Below are 17,413 nucleotides of genomic sequence, written 5' to 3'. Positions count from 1 at the left end.
TCAAACATTTCTGTTTATGTTTGTTCTGCTTTAATTTTAATGTTTAGCATTTTGGTTACTTTTAAAAACTATTAAAACTAAGCAATCATGTCTCATTTCCACAACTTGGGAATACACAGCCCTGAATAGATATATGTAAAGGGCTATTCAGACATCTAGTGGCTACATTATGGTATTACAGATTATTTTTTAGTCCTTTGATAAAGAAAGTGTTTTCGTAGCTGGAAGGTGGAGTTTGCACTGTACATCCATGTTGTTTGCATTTTCTTCTTTGAAAACAAAATAGCAGCGACATTTCCATGAAGCGTTTTTCCCTGCGAGCAGCATCATTTCAACTAGCAGCAGTGATTCAATCTGCGTCTGAGGAGATTGCAGACGGGTGTTATTTGCGCATGCACCAGCGGGTGGCTCACGTGAGTCATCACTGGCAACAGAACAAGGAAATACTGTATAATCAAGCAGTGATTACTATGGTGTTATTATGGCAAAATAATGTTCATTTAGTTTTAAATGAAGTGATTGTAATCCTGATAGTATCCCCCCTTTTTTCAAAATGTAACTAATGGGGCGTTCACACCAGACGCGACTTGCGCGAATAAATCGCGCTATTCGCGCGTTGTTGGACGCTTGAACATTTTGAGCTTACTCGCTTCATTCGTGCGTGAAATTCACTTCACAACAGACGCGAATTCGCGTCATGAGAGCTTCTGCCAGGCGGCTCCAGTCTCGTTTCTGCACACTTAATCTGAATAAACACATCAACTCGATTGTATCAGTTACATTGTTACGTAATTTCACCGCTAGAGGTCGCTTATTCAAAACAATAACAAAGGCGTAGCTTGATGATGGCTCCGGGGGGTTAATAAATGCCTTCTAAAGCGAAGCGATGCATTTGTGTAAGAAAATATCCATATTTAACACATTATAAAGTAAAATAACTAGCTTCCGGCCAAACGGCCATACAGATTCTAAAGTGTAAAGGTCTTTGCACACTGAGTCCGAAATTTGCGTCCGCACGTTCGCACGTTAAAAAATAAATCCGACCTCACGTTGTGTCAATCACGTTTACACACTGCCTCCGAAACTTTCGTCCGTCATAAAAATATTCGGATCAGGTTCGATTTTCTGCGTTTTTCGCATCCGTGGCACGCATTTTGAGAGACGTTTTGACAATTCAGAGCCACTGTACAAGCGAACGCCAAAATCCTGAATGCCATCTGACAAGTTGATCCACCGTCGTCTACTCTACAGCACAAAGCAGTAGCACTGTATGACAAACAAAGTGCGGAAAGAGACAGAATATAAAGATAAAGTGTGCCAGTATCGCTAGCAAAGCATCAAACTGAGGCACTGACATCCTGAAGTAAACTTTGAAACTCTCGGGATAATCCCGCAGCTCCTTGATGAGGTGGAACTCTCCTTCCTCTCTACGCAATCTCGGGATTGGATGGACCCAATATTTCCTCTTTCTTTTTCTTTTTTTCAGAAGAGAGAGGACAACTAAATCATGCTCACTGCTTGAAGACTCCATTTTGTATTGTTTTGCGATTTTTTTTTTTTTTTTTTTTTTTTTTTCGCAACGGATTCATTAATACGCATCGGACTCAGTGTGCAAGGCCTCTGTGCGTGATGAATTTCTAGGATCACAAATACGAAAAAACGCAAACGAAAATTTCATGTGCAAAGGCCTTAACTTACATGATGTACTACTGGTGTTACGCTACGTCCTACGTTATACGCCGCGTAAGTTATGCTTTAGACGTAAGTAGAATTCATATGGCCGTTTGGCCATTTATATTACATATTTGAATTTATATATTATATATTTATTATATAAGAAATTATATAGCTCATATAGTGTATTTAATCTATATTTATTTTAAATATAGATTAAATATACCATTCTATAGCTGACATTTCAAACATTGATCATTAATATCATCTAATATGCATCATGTTGTGTATAATAACATGTTTATGGGTATTTCATACTGAATATAATAATAATAAATAAAAATGTTATTAAAACACAATTACAGCAGATACTTTACTTTTTTCAAGTTTCCTTCTATTTTAATTCTACTTACGTAAAATCGAATTTGAAGTAGAATCATGTTTGCTGTCTCAGTTCAATACAGCTCATATTCAGTACACATTACAGAAGCTTGTGTAGCCATTTATCTTTCACACCAACACTAAATCTAAATAGAATTAAATGACTGAAATTGTAATGAATGTAGATTCAATATTTCAATATATATTCCAATAAATAATAGAGTAATGTTTATGTATTGCATCTTCGACGGTGTCACTTACAACAATCATTGCAGCTAATCCTTCAGTTGGTTAAAACGAACATGTTTACAGTAAGTATACTTATAATGGAGGTTTAGCAGGCAAAACAACCAGAGGGATTACAAGCAGGAATTACAAACTCATATTTTTAAGCACTTTGTGTGGAAACCGGTTGACTGCCTGTCTGCTAATCTTCAACATATTTGACATGATATTTTAGTGAGCTGTAATGAAAAATTTGTTTTAGAAGAAAAGTCAAGACTGGCAAAAACCATATATTGAATTAAACATTCAATGTGATGAGTTAAAAATATTACTTTTCACAGTCGAAGGTTGGTAAGCAGTTCTGTCGCACTAGTGACAGGTTGTTTTGCTAAGGTGTGGGTGGTTACTAGGGAGTTGCTAGGGTGTTGGTGGCTCCTTACTGGTCCAAGTCAAGTATTTTTGTAATGAAAATAGTAATAGCACACCGCAGCTCAACAAGCCACACAATTTGATAATGCATGTTTGCAGCACAAATGGTGTGGTTGAATTATGGACCAAAGTGTAATACTTCAGGTTAAGGGTTCAAATACTAATGCTTGCCATAGGAAACACCATTAAATAACCTAGAATGTTTCTTAAAACATGACTTTGTCCCTAATTGTGCACTTAAAGTCTTGCATACTTATTGTAGACTAGACCGCAGGGTATCCCATTTGTCATTTTTCATTTTAGATGAGTGTTCACAAGCAGCCCTGTTTCACCTCTCCATTACGTTCTCAGTTTGTTTAGTCTGCAATCGTTATGCTAGCATTACCTTGGCACCTTTTCCGGTATGAGAAGAGAGAAAGAAAACTAGAGAGAAGTCACTCAGGAGAGTGGATTGATAGAAACAATTAGACTGTAAGTGGAGAGGTCACTGAAAAAGAGCGCGTCAGCGGCATGTGTGAAATGTGTTGCTAGTCGCTACAGGAGTTGTGAAGTGTTGGAATAAAAATAGCTCACCACATTTGAACACCCATTCCTTGGCCAGACTTTGCAAGAAGATACTGAGTAACCTTACACTTTATCATACATTTATATAATCATTTTTGTGATGACAGTGTTGTCTGTAAATATAGAACATCTGCTCACATTTTCCTGTCAACTGTCCAGGCTCACATACAAATCAAAGTCAAATAGTGAAAATTTGGTGCCTATATTTAACCATGTTTCTCTTTCAGGGAGATGAGGACAGCTTTACGCTCAAATCTTGCACCAGAAGGAAAACAGACTCCATCGAGAAGAGGTTCTGCTTTGACATTGAAGCCGTAGACCGGTGAGTTGATGGCCCACATACCCGCCACCAGATGGCGCTTTAGTCCACATAACATCCAGCGGGAGTCACACTTCCTGGCTGCTGCTCAGGAAAGGGGGTGGAGATTTTAACTGGGTCTGCCAGGCATAAAAAGAGTAAACTGCAGATAGCTTCAACCTGTCATAACTGTTGCAGTAACTAGGAACTGAGAGGTTAACCTTTAGGCCAAAAGATGTCCTCAGCCCTCCTCAAAGTGGTGACACAATGTTGGACAGTTGGGAAGTAGCCCACACCACTCTTTGCACACTGCAAAAATCATTTTCTTAATATTTTAGTCTTGTTTCCCAGCAAAATCATGTCAGATAATAAGATTTATTTCCACAGAATATACACCGATCAGGCATAACATTATGACCACCTTCCTAATATTGTGTTGGTCCCACTTTTGCTGCCAAAACAGCCCTGGCCTGTCGAGGCATGTGCTCCACTAGACCCCTGAAGGTGTGCTGTGGTATCTGGCACCAAGATGTTAGCAGCAGATCCTTTAAGTCCTGTAAGTTGCGAGGTGGAGCCTCCATGGATCGGACTTGTTTGTTCAGCACATCCCACAGATGCTCGATTGGATTGAGATCTGGGGAATTTGGAGGCCAAGTCAACACCTCAAACTCGTTGTTGTGCTCCTCAAACCATTCCTGAACCACTTTTGCTTTGTGGCAGGGGGCATAATCCTGCTGAAAGAGGCCACAGCCACCAGGGAATACCGTTTCCATGAAAGGGTGTATACATGGTCTGCAACAATGCTTAGGTAGGTGGTACGTGTCAATGTAACATCCACATGGATGGCAGGACCCAAGGTTTCCCAGCAGAACATTGCCCAAAGCATCACACTGCCTCCGCCGGCTTGCCTTCTTTCCATAGTGCATCCTGGTGCCATGTGTTCCCCAGGTAAACGACCCACACGCACCCGGCCATCCACGTGATGTAAAAGAAAACGTGATTCATCACACCAGGCCACCTTCTTCCATTGCTCCGTGGACAGCCTTTGCTCCCCACGTGCATCAATGAGCCTTGGCTGCCCATGGCCCTGTTGCTGATTCACCACTCTTCCTTCCTTGGGCTACTTTGGATAGATACTGACCACTGCAGACCGGGAACACCCCACAAGAGCTGTAGTTTTGGAGATGCTCAGACCCAGTTATCTAGCCTTCATAATCTGACCTTGTCAAACTCGCTCAAATCCTTACGCTTGCCCATTTTTTCTCCTCCTACACATAGGGCTTGACGTTAACTCTTTTTTGCTCACTAGCCACTGTGGCTAGTGGTTTTCCAAAGTTATTATCCTCTCAGCATGTTCACTGGCCACAATTTTGACATCGATACCATGGGGAAAAACTGCCATATAGATTAGGGCTGCAACAATAAATCAATGCTTCTCAATTCGTGGATTTTCCGAATGCATCGCGATTCTCTCTCGAATCAATTCTGAGATTAGTTTTTAACGGCAGATGGCACTCTAGGCACCAAATGCTCACGGAGAATTAATCGTTTCCATGATGCATCACGATGCAGACGTGGATGATCCTGCATCGTTGCACTAATAGACCATAATCGATTATAGCTCAATCCAACAGAGCAGCTTTGGGATGTGGTGGAACGGGAGATTCTCATCATGGATGTGCAGCTGACAAATCTGCAGAAACTGCATGATACGATCATGTCAATATGAACCAAAATCTCTGAAGAATGTTTCCAGCACCTTGTTGAGTCTATGCCACAAAGAATTAAGGCAGTTTTAAGGGAAAAGTGGGTCCAACCCGGTACTAGCAAGGTGTGCCTAATAAAGTGGCTGGTGAGTGTATGTCCAAACTCACTAATTTCTCTTACTGTGGCCATTTAGTAAGCAAACACACAGTCTGCGCATGAATGTGTATGTTACAGTAATGCCTTTGTGCTTAATCATAAAGTAACGTAAGCAGAAGTGTCGATGTGTAATGATGAACATGAGGCAAAATTTCCAGTTTTCCATCTTCTCTTTCCACACCAACTGCTACTCTCAGATGGAGTAAAAAGAAAATCTCATTACTATGGCAACCAATATAGTGGATATTGACAACATTATTTGGACGAACAGATCAGATTTGAGGAAATCAGAGTACGAACAGTCCTTTGACAAGTCCAATCCGTGCCTTGATGTTCTTTTGCCAAGCGAAAACCTTTCTCTGATTTAGCATACGACAGTAAAAGTAAAAGCCAGTGTACTGTGCCATGTGTTGGAAAACCTCTTAATATTTCAGTATGGCAGCTCTATCAGTAAATCAGTAGCGCACACACACACTCACTTACACCATTAACCCACGTGACAACTGAAGGTTAGGTCGTGTCAGGTCAGGCAGAGTTATGGTAATAGAACTGGGCCTGTTTAAATGAGTTTGTGGACAGAAGCCCCTAGATTTACAATGTGTTAGTGCAGTGGTGGTGTGGAAAACAATGACATTTTGTGTATGTGATGTTCATTTTTTTTTTTTTTTTTTTTTTTTTTTTTTATTGGCTTGAGCCTACATATGGGAAGGTGTTTAAATAGTGTTTTTGTGGGTTAGGAATCAGAAAAGCAGAAGGATTTTGTAAAATTGCAATATGTTTTGTATAAAATACATTTGTGAATAGTTAATGGTGTTTCTTCAACTATGAATGCTTTTGTCCTTATGAAAAAGTACACTTTAGCATATGTTTAAAAAGTTTATTATAGAAATGTCATACTTTAAAAGAATATACTACATATAAATGTAATATTTTAAGTAAATGAACATTAAATTAAATGCATTTCGTTGAACTTGAGAAAGCTTTTTTGACCCACTTAAATAGGACTTAAGTACGTCTTTATATGCAATTTAATAATTACTTATGTTTAAAATATGGTAAAGTGTACTGACAAGCATTTAAAACTTGTATGTCATGTATTTAAATATATTTGTAATTACATTTCTGAAGACGCAGTAGTTACAATTTACTACATTTAAAATATATTTAGCGATTTTTCAGAAACACTGTTGTAAATTGGAATCAACACCTAAACAAATAATTTTGCCTAGATGTCTGTTCTGTGTGTGTGCTGTTTGTATATTGTCCTGGATGTGTAAATATGAGAAAAAACCAAGTGGATCGGATCGGTTTCTGCTCGATACGTGAGTAACATTGGTTTTCGCTGTTTCACAGAATCAAGATAGGCTGTTGTTTGCTGTCGTTGTAGCTGAATCGCAGCTGATTCATCCATACTTGCACCAGCTGTCTGATGCGATTAGTCATTGCCTGTGTTGCAGAACGTGTTCGTTATTTTGGGGGTGGAGCAGTGAAGGGGTAGGGGTGTTTGTGTGTCCATTTCAACAGTGTTTCTCAGAAATCGCGTACTGCACGTTTAAATATAATATCAGATAACACACTATTAATTTACATGTGCTTTAGTATGTTAGCCAACACATTAAAATAAGTGTACTTATTTAAAACATGACCGATTATTAAAACATAATGATTTAAAATGTACTCTAAACTTCTCTTTAAGTACACTTAAGTGGCTTTTATTTCATTAATATTATATTATCTGCAAGTACAGATTTTTAAAAACTTACTTTTAAAATTTGAAGTACACTACAAGTGCACATTCAATACAATTAAGCGCACTTCTTTTTTACAAGGGTTGCCGTGTATACTTTTAAGAAAACAAATTGTCATAGAACACACACGTTCACTAGTTTATTTTACTTGTCTACTAACAGTGTCCAACTGTAATAAATATACATGCATCACAGATTTGTGTGTGGTTATTCCCACAAAGATATTATCCGAAAGCCTTGTCCTTGAGGGGACATTTTTTAGTCCACATGAGGAAAACAGCTTATAAATCATACTGAGTGTTGTTATTGTAATAATGCAGAAAGTTTTTTTGTGATGGGTAGGTTCAGGGTTAGGGTATATAGAATATACAGCTTGTACAGTATAAAAATCATTAATATGTCTATGGAAAGTCCCCATAAAACATGAAAACCCAACGTGTGTGTGTGTTTGTGTGTGTCTGTGTGTGTGTGTGCGTGCATGCATGTGGACTGTACCCCTGTGCATGCCTACGTGTGGACATGTGTGCATGTTTCAGGCCTGGCGTGATCACCATGCAGGCGCTGTCAGAAGAAGACCGCAGACTCTGGATGGAAGCCATGGACGGAAGAGAACCGGTACTATATCTGAGAGATCGTAAATTTGTTTCGCTCTCAAATCTGATAGGCTTCATCTTAAGAGTGTTTCAAATGCTTGGCACTGCTGTGCATCAGATAAAGTGTATTCTTGTTTTGAATGCATATTCATGAGACTTATTGAGTCTCATAAATATGCAATGTTAAGGCCTTTAGCCTGTTCTTTTTGAATCTGAATTCAGATACAGGTGTTTAGTTGAGTGTTGGCTTCATAATTGAATCGGTATTGTAGGATGTTTTATGCTCTTGTTTTATAATCTAGTGAGCTGCCTTGCTAGTCTGCTACCTACATAGGTTGCTATCTTGTAAGGGCAGCGTGCTAACTTGAATAGAACCAGAATCAGTGACTGACGAAACACTCTTTAGGCAACAACTCAAATAGTGCTTATCATACGCAATGCGCCGCCAGGCGTGACGCAAGTGTTTTTTGCTAGTTTCAGCCCGACGCAGTTATCATTTTCACGTCCTGCGCCACGTTGTTTAAATAGCAAATGCACTCACGCCCATCTGTTCACCCATGGGCGTGCTGGTCTGAAAAAAAAGGTGTGTTCAGGTGCATTGTTGGCGTGTTGCTATTTTGAGGCAAATGAAATAGACTGCGCCACTGACCAACTGAAACCTGGTCTAAAGTCAATGGTGCAGTATTTTTTTTGTTATTTAAAGGACGTCTTAGTAATATGCGCCTATAGGTGGGTGCACAACGCGCGTACACTCTGCTTATTACACACACAGGGACGCGCATCTGCACACAAACATGCCAAATATTAAAAATAAAAGAATTACAATGTAAAAGATGATTATTATTGTGTACATAAAGATAAAAATGCCTACATTTCATAATGGATAGTCATTGCATGTTTCAGAATGACCTATTTGCAGTAATGACGAATGAAAGTGGCTAATTATTTGACCAATCGTGGCAATACACACATGTATATAAACTGACTCATCAGGTTGAGAGTTTCTATATTCCGCCATGTAAATAGCAAATCCGCCATGGTGCAAGCAAACCTGGCTTTTAAAGGGAATGGGAGATGACCCTCTGATTGGTTTATTGCCTATTATGCACCTGCGCCATGCGCTTCAGACCATGTGCTTAGATCATTAAAATAGGGCCCTAAATCATAAACATCTTAAAGACAAAAATGTCTATTTAACGTCTGACAGGAAATGAGACATATTGCAGATGAGCAAACACTCTAAAATATACATCAATATGCAGATATCAAATAGACGTCTCCGTGACGTACATGTGCTATCAGGGGTTAGCATGCTGCTAAGCTAAGCAGCATGAAAATTAAACTTTAAATTTTTTTTTTTTTTTTTTTTTTTTAATCAATATTTTTTTTTTTTGATTTAATTATACATTTATAAACCATGTTTCAGTCATCCTCCATGTCTATGTAGGCAGCTCACTAGGTTTTGAAACAGATAATGTGTTAGCATGCTAAATGACTCTTTCAGTGTGAAGAAGCCTGCTTTCAAAAGCACTTAACGAAGAGATTATGCATGTAAAATAGTGCAAATAAGGCATCTGTATTGTGTGCTATGATGGCATCTCGACTGGTAACACAAAATTGTACTTGTTGAGCAGGAGATGATTTTTTTTTTTTTCAAAGCTGCTTTGTGTTAACAGCCACAAACTTAACCACAGTGTCTTCTCACAGGTATACACCCTGAATCGTGATAGCCAGAATGAAGGCAGTAAGTAAATTTGAAAATCATAATTCAGTTGAATCACAGAATTGCACACTCTTATCATGCCATTTTCATTAACACTTGTATGTTGTATATTACTAAATGTGGTAGGTTTGTTTTACCATAAAGTTGTGTTGATGTTTAATTTGTTCTAATGTACTTTATATTTAAGTGGCCCAATTAGATGTCATCGGCTTCAACGTTGTCAAAAAATTCATCTATGCCGTAGAGACCAGAGGTACACCTCTTTTTTTTCCTGTTTAGAAATAAAGGTGAGATGGTGACCAGCACATAAGTGTGACAGTCTGTGGTTTTCTATTACAGGTATTGATGAGCAGGGGCTATACAGGATCGTTGGTGTCAACTCCAGAGTGCAGAAACTACTCAGCCTGGCCATGGGTGAGAATCAGCTTCCCGCTGCTGATCATTTTGCTTTAGTGAATTCTGGAGATTAAAATGAAATGAATTTGAGTCATAAATGCCACCTATACAATTTCTCAGCCTTAAAATGGTTTTGAGTAACACATTAGGCACATACAGTCTTTACTGTTAAATTAACGTGAAGAGATTATATGTGAAAATGACTTTTTCAAAAATACTGGTAAATCAGTTTTGCCAATTCACTGGTATGAGAAATTATATCATAAATCATAAAGCTCTGTTGGAGCTGTTTACAGTAAGAGCCGCTGTTTTTTTTGTTGTTTTTTTTAAGTTATGTTTTTGGCCTTTTTGTGCCTTTATTAGATAGAACAGCGCAGATGAGACAGGAAAGCGTGGGGCGGCATTTTCATTTTTATCTACGAACTTACAGGATAAGTAAATAGGCCTAGGCTATGCATTTATTTATATTATGAAAAGAAAGTTGAACAAAGACTGCGTCACTTTTCAGTTTTCATCTTGAACACTTGTCACGGATCGTGAGTGAATGCAATCATCCTTTCCTCTTTACAGAAATAAACGTGAATGAAAATCAGAAAATATGTTGAAAGACACAGTAGCTTACCGAAATCTTCAGTTCAGTCAGTGTTGCAAACAATGTCATGTAACATTATACCTCAGAAAAGCCATTTGTTGACCATACACTTGATAGTCAGCAAGAAAAATAACAAAACAAACCATTTCAAACAAAACAAACTGGATTAGAAACTTAATTATGTAAGTATGTAAGTATTATAACTTTATTATTATAAAATTTACTTAAACTGGGTGCTCGCCTGTGTGTAATTAAACGCATCATTTTATTCTGGAGGCTGAACTTGCGCTCTGCAGACACACTGGAGTGCACTCACCACCAACTGGACAGGCGTGGGAATTACATTTACAAGCTACATTAGCCTCAGTAATCTGTCAAAATGACAGACGGGCTTCAGATTTTTTCCATCACTGCTAAAAAAAAATTCCGGTTAACGCGACCTCTGAGATGTGTGTATATATATACCGTCACACTACCACCGGTGACACTCCACGACCGCGGTGGCGTGGTTGTCATGGCGACCGTCACAGCCCTAGCGGAAAGAGAGGAGAACGGGATTGGCAAAAGAAGGTTGCCGGCAGCGCTACCCACAAGGCTATTGGCGCCCTTTTTAATAGTTTTTCCTATGTAAACATACGCTAGACAGATGTCTGACTGGATTAAAGAAGAATAGGATACAGGAGGGGGAAGTTCAAGACTCTTATTTCTAAATCCCATCTAAAGTAAATTTTGATTATTAGTATGGTTGAATTAGATCATTGAAGGTCAGCAGCAAAGACATTGGTTAATAAAGTGAGATTAAATACATAAAGTATATTTGTGTAATTTAATATAGTTAATTATTACAGGTTTGAGTAAAATTATGAGATTGCATTTCACTGTTTATATTCATTTTGAGAATACTGAATGTTTTTGTGCAAGTGAGATGAGTAAATGTATGCTCACATTTAGTCTAGAATTACAATAACCATCATGTTCACACAGCGCACACAACACCTCTGACCTTTATTTCTCTCAACATGGGGACTGGAGAGCTTTCAGTCAAATAAATAACTTGCGTTACTTATTTGAAAAACTAACTTAGATATTTTGTTGTAAATTGAAAAAGTAATGTGTTACTTTACTAGTTACTTGAAAAAAGTAATCTGATTACGTAACTCAAGTTACTTGTAATGCGTTACCCCCAACACTGCTCAGAAGTAAAAAACAAAAAACAAAAAAACAATGCTGTCAAATTGGACAGTTAGTGAAACTAAATAGATACCATTGACCATGGTATCTAGTTTTAACAGAACGCTCATTTGTAGTTTTTAGACAGCTTTGTTTAATTGTAACATGAGTGGTCTAGTTGTCACGTTGCGTCATTGATTTACAGTGTAGACGGCTTTGTTGATTATAATGTAATGTATCTAGGTTTGCCACAAAACTCCCTTGCAGCGTAGACAGATTTATTGATTACAATGTGAGCGCCCTAGTTTTTTCATGATGCATTGCTCTTGTACAGACAGATATGCTGATTACAATAGTGATGATCTTTCTTGTGGCATTGGACCGTTTGCATGTTAGACACATTTTCAATTCATTTAGTCAAATCAAATGAAAATTAGTTTAATAGCGTATTTAAATCCTAACCTGCAGCTTTGAATGCATTGACCTTGTTTTGCCACCATGCCGAAATCCATGTTTGTGTCCCTCCCATATTACAGTATTTTTTTTACTGTACTTTCAAAGCACATCTGCCTCATTTGTGTATAAAGCTTCACTTAGCAAGGAACGGTTATTCTCACCTGCTTAAGAACAAACGCACTCTAACCCTCTTCACATGCAAAAGTGATAGGAATGCCGTCACACCCTGTGGTGAAAGGAGGATGAACAGACTTTTATATTGTTGTGTTAATCACTAGATCACCATTCTTTAACTGCCTGTTTCAGAGGTAATGATATACTTTGACAGTTTTGCTTAAGGAAATGGCTTGCGATTTTTATGCTAATTGGCTGCTGCCAGGTAACGCTCACACATATGCATAGTTTACTGGCACATACATGTACTGGCACAAAGGTTGTGCTGAGTTGGTAATTCCATACAAAAGTTGAGCAGAAGTAATCATAAGATACTGTGATCCCTCCTCTAGACCCCAAAACTTGTGCAGATGTGGAGCTGGACAGCACAGAATGGGAGATCAAGACCATCACCAGTGCAATAAAGCACTACCTCAGGTACCAACCTGCCCCTTCACACATGACCATAGGTGCATCAATCCAATTTTAACAGTCTATAGCTGTGTTTCTACTGAAATTACCTGGAACAATATGTCCCAGGAACTTTTTTTCCCAGGAACTTTTTTCCACCAGACCTGTTGCTGTCTGTGTTTCCATCGCGGTCTAAATTACCGTGAAGATTAGGCAAATTAGTCCAACGACGTATAAGCTTAATAAAGCCTGAACCTCATAGTCGATCCATATTTTTTAAACTTCATTGTTGATTCAAATAGCAAACATCTCTTACTGCACGCACCGCAACAGACTTTAAAAAATGTTGGCTGAAATAAAATGCTGCGTGGAGTCAAACAATCAAAATGCTGCATGAGCTTAACCAATCAGCATGTTCAGCGCCCAAGTCCCACCCCCGAAAGTTCCTGAACTTTGAAAAAGTACTACCTCGCGCGCAGGGACTTTCTGAGGGTGAAATTTTTACCTGGATCTTCATTTAGACCCTGGTCGAAACACACAGAGTACCACCCCAAAGTTCCTGGGGAAAGTTCCTGCGATGGAAACACGGCTTATGCAACACAAAATGTATTTTACCTACCTCGATTTGACTAGCCCCTGTAGTATTTCAAAAGTTAGCTTGACTGCTAAAGCAAGCGTCAGTTCTACAGTTCCCATTCAGTCGGTCACGTTCGACATACGTCGGACAGACTGATGAATAGGAATCTTGCCAGAGAGGCCAATCTGCTTCGAGTGTAACTAAAACGAGCCAATGCACATTGGCATGCAATCATATGCAGCAGCTGCTCTCCTCGCAGCGCAGGTATTTAATGAGCAGCAGGTGCGTTGCATCTTCAGCTTTTCGCTTCGGAGCTGAACGGTATGTTCCTGTCTCTCTGCAAGCATTTAAGACGAGTCAGCTCGTCACTTGTCTGGGCTTAAAGCACGCTGAGGCAGCGTTCGTGGATGCGTCATGTACCCATTGTGGGAAGATGACCTTCTCGGAGTTGCGATGGAGACTCCAGTTCCTGCAAAGGGGCAGAGTCCCGGTGCCGCTGCCTTGATCCAGTCCTCCTCAAAGGGTTGCTTCGGGCAGCAGTACCGGTGATTTGAGGATCACAGTGAGCGCGCTTCCTTCGGGGAACCAACCCCCTGGGAACCCTCACTCCTCCTGCACTCTGCAGCCAGTAGAGCTGCCGGGGGAGCGTTGTGGGCCATCTCTAACGTGTGCACCATCCGAGCCCTCACGGTTGGACGATTGGTATCTCGGGGTGGCGCGTGCTGGTTCTCAGCCACCCACCCCGGTTCCTTTCTTCCCGGAGGTGCATGAAGAACTCACCGGTACGTGGACGGCACCTTTTATTGCCCGAAACCATTCCGGTGGGTCCTCCTCCCTCACCACCCTTGATGGTGTTGCGGCGAAGGGTTATACGTGCATCCCCCCTGCTATGCAACTGTGCCCTAACTCCACCTGGCGGGGGAGCCGTCTCTCCCTTCCCGGGCCTGTAAGCACTCATCGGATCTTACCGGCAAAGCTTACCAGGCCTACAGGGAAGTCGCTTCCGCCTTACATGCTATGGCATTGTTGCAGGTCCATCAGGCCAAGGCACTGAAGGACCTGCACGAGAGTGGTCACGATCCACAAATTCTTCAGGAACTTCGTGTCGCGATGGACCTCGCGCTTTGTGTGATGAAGGTTAAGGCGCGGTCAGTGGGTCATGTGATGTCCACTATGGTGGTCCAGGAACGCCATCTCTGGCTGTGTCTGGCCGACGTAAGGGATACCGGCAAAGTCAGGTTTCTTAATTCCCCCATGTCCCAGACCGGCGTCTTCGGCGATGCTGTTGAGAACTTTGCCCAGCAGTTCTCGGCTGTACAGAAGCAGTCTGAGGATATCTGAGCAGTCATTAATATTTTCTAACAAACCACCTGATCATTTGTATTATTCAACAGCATTGCTAATACACTACAAATTAGCCTGCAGTCTAAAAATAAAACCTCCGGAAGTTAGTGAATAAGTAGTATACAACTTTAAAAACGGAAGACAATTCACCCTCATGGCTCCAAACGCTCTCTGTTTATTCTCTCTGGACACCATGATTCCTTTTGTCTTTGAGTCTGACAGTCTATTTGGTCTGTTATCTAATCGCTAATCTTTTCTCTTCTTTTCTGCTATCAGGATGCTGCCGGCCCCTCTCATGACATACCAGTACCAGAGGAGCTTCATCAAAGCAGCCAGTGAGTTTCTCTCCATCTGTCAGGTTGGACCGGTCTGGCTTTATTTCCATGGATCTATTTTGATTGTGTGATACTATTTGACTACAGTTCAACCATTTGATAAGACACAGTACAGAGTAGGAGTGCTCAGGCTAGTAAGACTCAGTCCAAAGCAGGAAACCAGAGTGTAGAGGAAAGAAAATGGATTTACAGTGTGGCGGATGTTATCTGAGACCTCAAGGGATGTTGTCCCTCCTCCAGATCTTCTTTTTGTAGACCATAAACTTCAATTTTCACACTGAAAACAAGTAACTTCAATCACAAATTTCATACCATACAGCTTTAAGCACAAACGTTCGATTTTTGCTTTATTTTTTATTTGTGTGTAAGATAATAAGACATGTTTTCAGACAATATAATCTGCATATAATATAATATAATATAATATAATATAATATAATATAGCACATTTATAATTAAATACTTTTTATTCTGTTTTATAAATAAATAAAGCTGTGGTTTTTTGTGTTTTTGAATTTGGGTCGTGCCATTTCCTATAAAGCAATGAAAGTTGAGCTACAGAAATATAATAATCCACACTATATTTTTTCCCCCCTCTTGTTATGTCTAAAACATCCTCTTTTATACCTCTCCTCTCTCACTGTACTCTTGTTACTGAGGATTATTAGTATATCATGGCAGCCAGACAGATTATTATTTTAGTGACCTTCAGTCAGAAATTTCACACTTCATATTTAACCACCAACTTCATTAAATTTTATTTGATTTTTGATTAAAACAACCATTTGTAAAATATTAAAATGATTCATTAATTGAAGGCAATTTTTGTGACTACTGGGAAAAAAAAAATATATATATATATTAAAGTATATATTCTCTGAAAAGAATATTTAATGTAATTTTGCTTCTCAAGTAAATTTATCTTGATCTTCGAATATTTTTGTACAGTAAAACATCACAATTTTGTATTTTTTTTTTCCACTTTATATCTCATGCGATCTTAATCTTATCTAGTTTTGCTCTCTATCATTGTTCCCTTTTTAGTCTCTGTTTTTCTCTTTCTCTCTGCTCCTTTTCCCAGCCCTTAAGGGTGATGTTAGGCCCTTGTCCTCATATGAACTTGTTTTTCGGAGAGCTCCGCCCCTCCCTTTCTGCCTTTCATATTCTCTCTTTTTTCTGCCCCTCCCCTCGTTCATTCCTGTCTATGTGAGCCGTTTATGTGATAAAGAGCAAGGTACCATCTGGAGTTTGCCCTTCATCAGAGAGAGAGAGAGAGAGAGATGGGAATATGGGAGTGAGAGATGATGTGAATGTGTATGTAACTGGAGAAGACTAAATCAAGAGAGACAAGAAAGTGTGAAAATGTTTGTGTACAGTCTAGTGGTTGAGTTTCTGTTCAACACAAAGAAATACGTGTCTGGTCTGGTTATGTGCTATCTATAAAACTGGGATTTGCAGTTTAATATGTGGTTTGTATTTGCAGGAAATAATATTCTTTATATGTATTTTGTGTGTAAAACAACCTTTGGCTACCAACAATTTCTTAAAAAGCTATTTTAAAAGCATTTTTAACTAATTGGGAAGAAAAAAAAAAAAATTATAGATATACATTATTAAATACACAATCTCTGAAAACATAAATAATTGTTTTTTTTATACTATTGTATGAATAAATAAAGCTGTGGTGCTCATGCAGGCATTGTGTGTTTGAATCCAGGTTGCAGCATTAAGCAATGAATATGAGGCTGCAGAAATATAATAATCCACAATAGATTTTTCTCCCTTGTCATATCTTTTATACTTCACGTATACTCTTGTTACCACGGATTATTAGGATATCAAGGCAGCCGGATAGATTACTCTAATATTTCAGTGACCTTTAAGAGCCTTAGTTTTGGCTTAGTTTTGCCCTTAATGGACACTGCTGCAGCCGTCACATGCACTAGGTGGCAGAGTTTCTTGCTTTTTTACAACTAGACAGACACAAACACACAAACACATGAGCATTAATGTAATTTTAATTGGAATAATGTGTCTGTGTTGGTGCAGATCGTGTCAGGAAGTGATCTCACAGAGAGGGGGACATGATTTTATGTTCTGTTTTACAACAGATGCAATTTTTCAGACCTGAAATGTGTCAGTGAAATATACATTAAGACCTACATGTCTGAAGCCAATGAGACTGGGCTCTATCATAATGCACTCTAGTTAAATACAACAGTAAAACGCCTACAGTTCATGCGGAACAAAAGGAAATGTGCTTGTTTTCCTTTGCAGCCGCTTACTCTCTCGCTTCCTCTTTCTCTGTCTTCCTAGAACTGGACAATCCCGAGGCGAGGGTGGCAGAGATTCACTCCATAGTGCACCGTCTCCCAGAGAAGAACCGCCAGATGCTGGAACTTCTTATGAAACACTTGGCCAAGTACGTTTTGGTGTCGACGCCCCTTTTTACTGGGTTACAAATCCAGCAGAGCCAAAGAC

At 39.3% G+C, this 17,413-nt stretch overlaps 1 protein-coding gene and 1 long non-coding RNA gene across 9 annotated transcripts in view; one reads left to right on the top strand and one right to left on the bottom strand.

Annotated features, from left to right (window-relative positions):
• Positions 1–17,413, bottom strand: part of LOC127504122 (uncharacterized) — a 1,137,365-nt gene that overhangs the window by 979,824 nt on the left and 140,128 nt on the right. The gene's annotated exons all lie outside the window — the stretch shown is intronic.
• LOC127504095 (rho GTPase-activating protein 26-like) overlaps positions 1–17,413 on the top strand; it is a 115,384-nt gene that overhangs the window by 56,169 nt on the left and 41,802 nt on the right. For all 8 annotated transcript variants that reach the window (XM_051878518.1, XM_051878521.1, XM_051878517.1 and 5 more), the window contains exons 10-17: positions 3,501–3,595; positions 7,719–7,797; positions 9,483–9,519; positions 9,686–9,751; positions 9,838–9,912; positions 12,619–12,703; positions 14,874–14,932; positions 17,249–17,354. In XM_051878518.1, coding sequence (XP_051734478.1) covers positions 3,501–3,595; positions 7,719–7,797; positions 9,483–9,519; positions 9,686–9,751; positions 9,838–9,912; positions 12,619–12,703; positions 14,874–14,932; positions 17,249–17,354 — 602 coding nt within the window. The remainder of the gene's footprint in view (positions 1–3,500; positions 3,596–7,718; positions 7,798–9,482; positions 9,520–9,685; positions 9,752–9,837; positions 9,913–12,618; positions 12,704–14,873; positions 14,933–17,248; positions 17,355–17,413) is intronic.

This window comes from Ctenopharyngodon idella, chromosome 21, assembly GCF_019924925.1.
Source record: "Ctenopharyngodon idella isolate HZGC_01 chromosome 21, HZGC01, whole genome shotgun sequence".
Classification (NCBI taxonomy): Eukaryota; Metazoa; Chordata; class Actinopteri; order Cypriniformes; family Xenocyprididae; genus Ctenopharyngodon; species Ctenopharyngodon idella.
This window is presented reverse-complemented; position numbering and strand designations above follow the sequence as displayed.